The 11093-nt window shown below is 37.5% G+C and overlaps 1 protein-coding gene across 1 annotated transcript in view; it reads right to left on the minus strand.

The window, feature by feature from the left end:
- Nucleotides 1-4768: 4768 nt before the first annotated feature.
- Nucleotides 4769-11093, minus strand: part of LOC118816500 (C-type lectin domain family 4 member A-like) — a gene marked incomplete at its 3' end in the record, with an annotated part of 11696 nt that continues 5371 nt past the window's right edge. Inside the window, exons 3-5 of the mRNA XM_036582907.1 lie at nucleotides 8996-9055; nucleotides 7545-7596; nucleotides 4769-4905 (exon numbers count right to left, since the gene is read on the minus strand). Of these exons, the coding sequence (XP_036438800.1) occupies nucleotides 4769-4905; nucleotides 7545-7596; nucleotides 8996-9055 (249 nt within the window). The remainder of the gene's footprint in view (nucleotides 4906-7544; nucleotides 7597-8995; nucleotides 9056-11093) is intronic.

Consider the following 11093-nt stretch of genomic DNA (forward strand, 5'->3'; position numbering starts at 1 on the left):
TTACGCTGCATGACGTCTAAGACATTGTTTTTCGATAGTTTTGAAATAAACTTTTTACCTAAAATTTTAAATCCATTCATGGTGGAGAGCTATGCAGGGTGTTATGAGGTTTCATATTTCATTCTATGTTACCATTAACAGCATTCCATATTAAAACCTCTCTGAATTTTTCTGAATTTTAAAAACTTGAATTATGCAGGAGAAATTAGTGAATTTCCCCTTTAATAGTTACATTTTACTTCTTAGAGTGTAAAGAGATAAAGAGATACTATTCATTTAGTAACTTCCTCTTTTAGTTCTTTTTTTTATTTTTTTTTTAACTTAAAATCCATATTTATTTATTGCACTGGCTATTTGTGATTGAGTGAACTGACTGGTGTGTTTCAGGGTCACAAAATCATATTTGCTTTTGTGTTTCTAAGTGGTCCAGAGAGCAAACTGCTCTATACTGAACTGCCGCTGTGTGATACAGTACAATGCAAGATACACCTACTAGTTACAATGTCATGAGATGTCAACTGAAATATTAATCACATTAAGATCACTCAATATGAGAAACCTTCAAAGAAAAGAGAGAATTCTATTGGTTACTCATTAAAGCTGGTTAACAATACATTTTAATGTAGGATTATAGCACTATTTGTCATAGTAATACATGGAGAAAAATCCAATAAAGATTTAAACTGTGAGAGGTTTTGTCGTCTTTCTCAGCATTTTAATGTGTATATTCTCTGCAGTTACTCTACCTGAGTTCCTTTTGTTCCTCCTGGTCTTCTGCGTTTCTCTGTCATCCTCATTCACTTTAAGGTCTTCATATAAATGCCCACCGCTATCTAAATTTCTTCTGTTGTCTACAGTAATTCCTGAATTTGCATACATATCCTCCATCATTTTTATTCTGCCCTCACTGATATTAACTTTAATGACTCTGAAAACTGTAAATGTGACTCTGCATGAGCTGCCTGTCAGTTTAAAGCTGCTGCAGTTCCTGTGCTGAACTATGATAGTAAACCACCTGTTCTAAATGAAGAAGATTGTGGTAGATAGTGATGTCAGCCACAGATGTGAGACTGTGATGGTGTTTGAGGTGTGTGAGTCACATGATTTGTGTGCAGAAGCAACTTTTCGTATAGTTTGTGAACCATATTTCACCCTTTTGTTAATGTCCTCACACAGTCATTATTGGATGTTCTACTCCACTGTGGTTAAGATGGTTCAGTAGTAGATTGTTTAGCAGGGATATTGAGCTTCTTTGAGTTGTATTTCATTGCAGACATTATGAACACAAGATATTTCATGTTTTGTCTGGTCAACTTCATTTCTTTTGTAAATATACATCCATTCCCACAATTTAGGCCCACAATACATACCAAAAAATGTTGGGGCAGAAGCAATTTAGGGTTGGTAATGAGGTAAAGTGATTAAATAATAACAGGTGACTGAAATCATGATTTAATACAAAATCAGCTTCCAGGTCCAGCCCTTCAGGAGCAAAGATGAGCTGAGGATCGTCCATAAAAATATTGAAATATTTAAAAAACAGTGTTCCTCAAAGAAAAAATCTCAGCCCAGTCTTTATTCCCCTGGTTATTTGGTTCTCCATTCACCCAGAACCTGGAACCCAGAGAATCTGAATCAGTCTCAGATCAGTGTTCATTTATTCTTCAGTTCAGATCTTTAGCTCAACCCTCTGTTCAGTGAGACTCATACAGCGTAGAACCCAATTATTTACCTCTAACAATAAGAATTTGTGTTTTTTCATCATAGTTTCACTGGGAATCGTGGGCAGATGCTGATTTACAAACAGATTTTGAGTTCACACAATATTTTCAACATTTTAACAATTCAAAATTTTAAGTACATGCAATGGTTTTTCAAGTCATAAGTTTGAATACCATCTGTCAAAGGACATGCTCTGTTGATGTTCTAGGTGAAAATAAGTTCTCATCCTTTACAGAGAACAAACTTAAATATGGCATTTTGCTGTACAATAATTTCTGTTTATTTACTGAATTGAACAAATTCGGGAACAAGTGGAAAATGTGCCATAACCTTTGAAAAGACCACATTTTATGTTTCAAATATCAGTTAGAAATACTGTTCAAGTGGCATCTAATTAAACAACGTGACACTGTTTGAGAAAGAAAAATTTAACTGCAACACTATAAAAGAAAAATATCCAGTTTCTGCCACCTGTACACGACGAGTTAGACAGTGTACAACATGTTCCTGAGCTGCAGAAGCTGCTGCTAGAAGGAGTTTGATAAGAACTATAACAACTTAAGAGAACTTGGTACAAACACCCTGAGCCAGGTGAGAGAGCCAGGAGAGACATGAAGAAGCTAGATTCAGAAATGGGAGGCAGGTCAGATGGTAGAGCATTAGGATGTATTAGACAATGTGGCACACTTGAACATTCATATGGTTAAACGGAGGAGTTTAGCCGCACGTTAGCCCTTCTTGCTGCAGTGATAAGAATCAGTGTCATGCCATTTAGGATTGTGAGATCAGAGAAGCAAAGATGGTGAGTTGAGTAAAACTTGGTTTACTTTCAATTAACTATGTATTGAATATGATTCAGTTCATTATATAATGTTCTACAACAGATATTGTCACAAGCAACTTTACAGAAATCCTCCCTCATATCCATCTTATTGTGACAGACTGGAGCAGAACATGTAAGTCTAAATAGGTCTGAACTGATGACTTTGCGTGTGTTGCTCGTCAGCTTATCTACTGGTGGGAAGCCACTGCAGAGTATCTGTGCTCAGCTGTAACTGTAAATAGTCTAGACTAAGCAGACTGTGGTAGATAGTCAGATAGTGAGGCTGGACACATGTGTGAGACCTCAAGTCACATGGTACATGTGTAGAAGCTTCTTGAAGCAGACATTTTCCTTTAGTTTGTCAACCTAAATGCAGCCTCTTGGTAATGATCTCACTTATGAGGATATTCTTACGCAGACTTCCAGAGTTGGGTTGCAGCCCTGTGCGATTTGGATTGGATTGGATTCAGTTCAGTTTTGTCAGTTTGGCCTGAAAAATTATACAGCATGTGTATAACTGATTAGTGCTGGATCAGGTTTTAAGCTGCTCACTGGTGCCCTCTAGTGGATCATTATGATGTGACACCAAACACAGACTGTAACATTATGATGTCTTCAATGCTGAATGAAGGTCCCTAAAACCACAAGTGCTGTATACTTTTCCTGGTGGGCCGTAGCTTTATCAAAAAGGGGATTTTCACGTTTGTAGGTGAGAAAACAAGTTATCATTTAAAAAAAGTGTTTTCTCAGCAGGAGGTTTTCACTCCTCCCCTTTCACACACAGAGAACCAACAATGTCCTTATTAATCTATTGACAGAGTCATGGATAAAAATATTTAATTTGATCATTTGAATTGAAAATGCCTCCGTGGATTGTTGGTGGAGTGGCTACTAGAGGGCCTGCAGAGGCTACTGTGCTACTGTCAGGAACAATGAGGAGAAGCAGTAACAAACAGAAATAGTATTTCTTTTAAATAAATAAACATTATATTAATAATACATATAGAGTAAATATGCTGAGAACATCCATGAACATCCTCCAGTTTGTGCATATCAAACCTTCCCTCATTTGACTTGTATGCCAATGTAACGGCTGATGAATGTGGTGTAATCAATCAATACTCAGGTGAGCGCGAATGTTGGTAGGTGGATGGCTGAGGATTCCTGATCATGTGACCTCCCAGTGAATTCTGGGAGTTGGAGTGCTGGACGGAGTGAGGGATGTGGGTCTCCGCTACAGAAGGCGTGACAGCCAACATGTTTATGTGTGGTGATCTTTACTTTCTTATGACTTTATGATTTAGGATGTAATCTGTGTAATCCCGTATTACACTTTGAGAGATAATTCTCTTCCCAATGTGACCACTATCTCTCTTTAAAAGGCCCCTATCATGGAAAATTCAATCTTCTTTTTTTAATAAAATCATTTGATTTAGTATGTAAACACTGTTACATTTCCACAACATACCTGCCACTCCCCACTCTGAACTTCATCCTTTGAAGGCAGATTGGAGTATTTGGTCATGAATGGTCAGACATGACTTTCTGTGGACAGAGAACTGAGGGGAATCAATGCAACCAGACACAAACAAGTGTTTCAATATGCAGTAAAATATTTTGCCAAATAACCCAGTTCAGCTGAAGGTGCCTGGCACCCTGATGTTTCACCTCAGGGGTCGGCGCAAAAGTAGACAGTTCACAGCTCACTATTAACTAAGACAATGCTAATTTTTCTTCCTTTTTTTCATAGAGCTGATATTTTAGATTTGGATTTAGAAGCGGCACCCCCTGCTCTGTCAGGTATCAGATCTTATTTTAACAGATTCCCATAGTCACATCTTTTCAGTGTCTGGAGCTTCAAACTCAAAGTACATTTAAAAGAACTAACACACCATACCGCAGTAATAACTACATAATTGCCCATTTTAAAAATATAACAGTACCTTCAGAACTATGACGTGTGTATTTTGGGAGAGAGGGCTTAAATGTACTTATTTGCAGTTTCTTACGCAGTGGTCAGTGCTGAGCCATCCACCCATGTCCATTCACCCTCTCTTTCAATGTCTGACAGACCAATCCAAGCTTGACTGCTGCCCAGCATACAGGTAATGAATTCCTGTAATTATGATAGAAAAATCTGAAAATGCACAACTACATAACTAAAAACAACTAAATTAACTCACACTCTCACTCTCTCACTCTCTCACACACTCTCACCTGTTCTTCTCTGCTGTTTATGATCACCAGGTCTGCTCCTCTTCCTCTACAGTCCTGTCTACTCTCAGTCCAGATCTTCTCTCCAGTAGAAATGAAGTAAAGACTGTTCTTGAAAAACTTCCAACCCTCCTGCACTGCCTTCACTAAAAATACAGCACACATGTACACACACTCAGACACTCAGACCAAAGTATTGATAATCATTCCATATTGGTAAAGTTCACTGCATCTGAGTGGTTTTATTTACAATAAATTATGTAATTATGGCCATATTCTGGCCCAAAATGTGCTAAGATCAGATCTGATTGGCTGAAGTTAACTGTTAATCAGTGACTTCATTATCCTCTGGTGTCACTTCCACACTTTGGTCAAGAAACAAATGTATTCTGATTGACAGTTCAGAATTAGAATTAGAATAGAAGTTGGGGAAAAAGAGGGAAACAAAACTTAATTTACATTGTTTATAATACAAGTATAAAACATGTTTTTTTCATGTTTTGCTGCTGCTTTTTTGCAGTTATGACTTTCCCTGTAAATCGTCTCTTGTGCCTGATAGCATAATTTTGTCATGCTTACCATTGCTTAAGGTGGTTGCTGGGTGTTGTTAAGTGGTTGCTAAGTTATCCAAGGTGATTGCGCTAAAAATTTTACATTTATATATTTTATTTGATCACTGCTTTGGTTGTTTGTTGTGTAGTTGCTTTAGTATCTTTGGTTGTAACACAGATGTGCCTACGTGGCTGTTATTGTATTGGAGGCAATTTCAAGTGGAGAACTATGGTATCTCTCATGGTTGCTGAGGGTTGTTCGATGGCTACAATGTGTGTTCCATGTGGCTGTCATGATAGGTGATTGTTAGGGTATACAGTGTACATGACTGTTTGGCAGTTGTTGAAAAAAGTATTTATTTTCGCTCCTAAGACATGATTGTCAGTCAACAGGTTTATTTAAATACATTTATTGATGTATTGCGATTTTATGGCACAATGTGAGCCAACTAAATAGTTCATTAAGTTAGTTATCCAATATAAGGTGAGCTAACTAAATAATTCATTAAGTTAGTTATCCAGTATAAGGTGAGTTAACTAAATAGTTCATTAAGTTAGTTATCCAGTATAAGGTGAGTTAACTAAATAGTTCATTAAGTTAGTTATCCAATATAATGTGAGCCAACTAAATAGTTCATTAAGTTAGTTATCCAATATAAGGTGAGTTAACTAAATAGTTCATTAAGTTAGTTATCCAATATAATGTGAGCCAACTAAATAGTTCATTAAGTTAGTTATCCAATATAATGTGAGCCAACTAAATAGTTCATTAAGTTAGTTATCCAGTATAAGGTGAGCTAACTAAATAGTTCATTAAGTTAGTTATCCAATATAAGGTGAGCTAACTAAATAGTTCATTAAGTTAGTTATCCAATATAAGGTGAGCTAACTAAATAGTTCATTAAGTTAGTTATCCAATATAATGTGAGCCAACTAAATAGTTCATTAAGTTAGTTATCCAGTATAAGGTGAGCTAACTAAATAGTTCATTAAGTTAGTTATCCAATGCTCTGACGAGACCAAGGTTGAATTTTTTGGCCATAATTCCAAAAAGGTATGTTTGGCGGAAAATCTTGGAAATCTACCATCCTGCACTGTTTAGCTCCTTCTTATCCATTTAGCCTTTCATCTCCCTGACCTAGCACAGCATGTACCAACATAAAATAATACATAGGATGTTCTACTTTTTGACATAAACATGAACTAATTTTTTGTTACATGGTCAAGATCATTACATAATATAATAGTATTTAATGTAGAAAAAAATAACTTTGTAAGAAGTCAGATTTTTAAAGTAGGTAGGTAAGTAGAACCTTTTTGGTCTTTGGATGCTATTTTGCCATTTAAATGTTAGAATATTTAGATGAATAGAAGTTGAATATTCCGTTCCCAGTAAAAAAAAAAAAAAAGTTTTATCATAATTAATTTAACCTGAGACTTATATGATGTTTAAGAACCGTGCTAGTACGGAATGCATTTTGTGAAGGTGTATGCCCCACTGAATGCTTTATCTGCAGTGCATTCAAGTTTAAGTGTTCATTTAGCTCAACACTGCATGGCAAGCTAGTCACTGGTGAGGAAAATATTCTGCTACTACAGGGTGCCCAAGTCTGGTCCTGGAGATCTACAACCCTGCAGAGTTTAGCTCCAGCCCTAATCTAACACCCCTGATCCAGTTAATGAAGGCCTTCAGTGGCTTCTGAATACGAGTGCCAGGTGTGTTGGATCGGAGCTTTCCAGGGCGGTAGATCTCCAGGATCAGCATCCAGGAGCAGGACAAGTTCATTAAAATGTGTATGAACTCACTGGCAAGAAGAAGAAAATAGAAAAAGTAACTTTAGCTTTAAATGTGTCAGCTTACCTACAGAAGACAACTCTCTGCTGGTCTCTCTCTGCAGTCAGGTTGGTGTTTGGTATGTAACTGGTCTCTCTACAGTTAGTTTGGTGTAACTGGTCTGTAACTTGTCTCTCTCTGCAGTCAGGTTGGTGTTTTTGGTCTGTAACTGGTCTCTCTCCATAGTCAGCTTGGTGTTTTTGGTCTGTAACTGGTCTCTCTCTATAGTTAGTTTGGTGTAATTGGTCTGTATCTGGTCTCTCTGTATAGTCAGGTTGGTGTAACTGGTCTGTAACTGGTCTCTCTCTATATTCAGGTTGGTGTTTTTGGTCTGTAACTGGTCTCTCTCTATAGTCTGGTTTGTGTAACTGGTCTTTCTCTATAGTCTGGCTCGTGTAACTGGTCTGTAACTGGTCTCCCTCTATAGTCATGTTGGTGTAACTGGTCTGTAACTGGTCTCTCTCTGTAGTCAGGTTGTTGTTTTTGGTCTGTAACTGGTCTCTCTCTATAGTCAGGTTGGTGTTTTTGATCTGTAACTGGTCTCTCTCTATAGTCTGGTTTGTGTAACTGGTCTCTCTCTATAGTCTGGTTTGTGTAACTGGTCTGTAACTGGTCTCCCTCTATAGTCAGGTTGGTGTAACTGGTCTGTAACTGGTCTCTCTCTGTAGTCAGGTTGTTGTTTTTGGTCTGTAACTGGTCTCTCTCTGTAGTCAGGTTGTTGTTTTTGGTCTGTAACTGGTCTCTCTCTATAGTCAGGTTGGTGTTTTTGGTCTGTAACTGGTCTCTCTCTATAGTCTGGTTTGTGTAACTGGTCTCTCTCTATAGTCTGGTTTGTGTAACTGGTCTGTAACTGGTCTTTCTCTATAGTCACGTTGTTGAACTTTACCCACAGCACTGTAATGGCAGCCAGCAGGAGAACACACAGCAGCCCCAGACACACTGCAGTCAGTATGAGGCATCTTCTGCCTGCAGTGCTCAGTCCTGAAAATAGATACAAGCACATTTCACTGAATAAAGTAATTGTTCAGATGTTAAACTAAGAGATACACCAGTAACATCCTTAAATATATATTCAAGAATGAGAGTTTTGGTCTGAAATCATCTCACAGAGGCCTGTTATATATTCATTACAATATATATTCAAAAAAAAGCATGTGAACTAACAAAGTGTGTCCTTGTGAGATCGAGAGTGGAAGACGTTATGCTGTAGTGCTGCTGTCGAGTTAGTCAGTTAAGATGTTAAATGCTTTACTGAACACATTTTCAAATGATGCACCTATGTGACACGAATATGAGTATATACACTATATATACTATATATATGAATATGAGTATATATATATATGTACATATATATATATATATATATATATATATATATATATATGTATATATTTCAGTTTTACCATGTAGATATTAATGCACTTTTTATAGAAGGCCCCCTCCCCATTTGAAGGCTTGTCATGTTTGGGACATAGCAGTGGTATGTACAGTAAATTAGTCAGATTTAGCACTGCATCCTTTTCATGTAGTGCTTGAAATCTGTGACTTATGGACCTCACCAGGTATTGAGTATCTTCTCTGGTGATGCTCTTCCAAGCTTGTTCTCCTGCTTGTATCTGGGTCTCTTTAAGGTTTTTGTATAGTATATGAAGGGTATGCACAATGGGATTCAGATCAGGTGACTGAATTGGCCAGTCAAGACTTTTCCAGTTTTTAGCATTAAAAACTCCATTGCTTTGGCAGTTTGTTTGTGATAATTGTCTTTTCCTGAACTCGGGATGAAAAGATGTTGCCATCCCTTAAAGAAAGCATAGTGCCAACAGTAAAGTTTGGTGGAGGAGGCATAATGGTCTGGGGCTGTTTTTCAGATGTTATTGCCGGTTTTACTTTTTGGTTCTTGATTTCAGTCTAGTTTCAATAAAGGTACATTAAGGTTGGGTAGAGGAGTGGTGATTGGAGGAGTGGAGGGGGTTTGCGGGGAGTGGTGGTGGTGGTGGGGGATGGAATGCCCAACAAGCTCATATAGGGGTGATGGTCAGGTGTCCACATAGTTTTTGACATATAGACCAATCTTCTATTATCCAGATCCTGGCATATGTTAAACTAAAAGTCTTCTTTTTTTAAATGTTTTAAGAGTTAATGGAAGCTTAGAGAGCAGCAACAACGAGTTATGGGTATGAATTTATCAAACGTCTGATTTCTAAGTAAACGCTGAGCTGGGACAGTACATTAAATACTATTCAGTGCAGTGCAAAAATTGATAATAAAATGCTAAAATGCTCTCATTGTAGCATAATTTATTAAGTGTTGGAGTGTCTAAAGGTACTTTTCCCCACCTTCACAGTTCGACCTACTTTCACCCATGAGGGTATTTTTTTGTCACTAGATTAGCAGTAGTACAGCTGAAGTTTAACACAGGTTTGGATCTATTAGCCACTTCAGGGGTGCAGCTAAGGGTTATGTTAAACCAGAATACTCTGTCGAAACGAGCATGAATCCACCTGATGTGCAGCTAAACTGTTTTTTAAACTGAGTTTTACCTGATGTACTACTCACCTCATGACTGGCCCAACTATTTGCACTGTATTGTCATTTCCTTGCAAAAAAATGCAACACACTATTATGGAATTTAGCTCAAAACTATTAAATACTTATAAACAACCAGAACCTACAGAAAAGAAACAGCACTGCTGGAAGAATTGTTTACTGCAATTATAATTAATTGTCTGAATAGGATAAATAAAACACCTATCAAATTAATGCCTCTTCAATACTACAACCGTTAGACCAATCACAATAAGGTCTGGGGCTTTTGTCCATGTAATAGTTAATTTACTTTTTGTACATGAATGGGTTAAAGTTGACTGAGACTGATGCTTCCTTAAATGGCAGGAAGTGAGTCTCAGACAAAGAGTCTCTGTTCTCGCATACTTTCGTGTTTAGGGCATTTTCACACTTTCAGATTTCGAGTGGTTTCTCAGACTGCTGAGTCAGCGTGTGTGTCTCTAAGGGCTCTCTGCTTCAGTAGACAGAGTACTGTCAAAATCTCTCCAGTGCACCAAGCCTTCCTTCCCTGAAAATTCCCACAATGCACTGTAATACCAGTGATACCGTTTGCTATGCTCCCTGACCGAAAACAGCCCCACGTCTCCAGCTCCAGCTAAAATGAAAGACGAATGATGAACTAAATCAGCTTTGATATGTCTTGTAAGATAAATCATAAAAAAACAAAAGAAAAAAGATGAGTGAAAACACTGCTTATAATAGAAAACAGATGTTTCTCCAGTATTGCTGTTATTAAAGTCCTCTCCAGATTTCATCTCTCCTTAGCAACCACCCCTGTTTCTGCTCCCTGACCAGAAACAGCGCTACGTCTCCAGCTCAACTTTCAGGAAGGATGAAAGATCAACAATATTTGCAGTAGTTCAGCACTGATGTGTCTTGTAAGGTAAATCATAAAAACAGAAGAGGTAAAACAAGTGAAAACACTACTTATAGTAGAAAACAGATGTTTCCCCAATAATGCTGTTATTAAAGTTCTCTCCACATTTCCTCTCTCTACTGCTACCATCTCCTCTGCACATCTCCTGTCTAATGTCTACTAACAGAGAAACACTTTAACTACGTTTTATGTGTTTTTTATATTTTACTGATACTTTAAAATGCTAAAACAAACCACTCTTCCATCTAATCTGATTCATATTTTAGAGGTCTGCTACCCGAACCCAGGCCAGTCGGGTCAACAAAATATCAGGTTTGGGGCCATTTTTTCACGCAAAACATGAGTCTCTCGTTGGCTTGTTTTCCTATTAATTTTTGTAGTAGATTTGTCCTTTAGCTTGTTGGAAATAGCTCCTGAGTTTGAGGTACAGTTCCAGGTTCATGTATTCTGTTGAACTGTAATAAACTATGGTGAAGGCTGACTGATAAAACTGTGTACTAACTA

Source organism: Colossoma macropomum, unplaced genomic scaffold (assembly GCF_904425465.1).
Source record: "Colossoma macropomum unplaced genomic scaffold, Colossoma_macropomum, whole genome shotgun sequence".
NCBI lineage: Eukaryota > Metazoa > Chordata > Actinopteri > Characiformes > Serrasalmidae > Colossoma > Colossoma macropomum.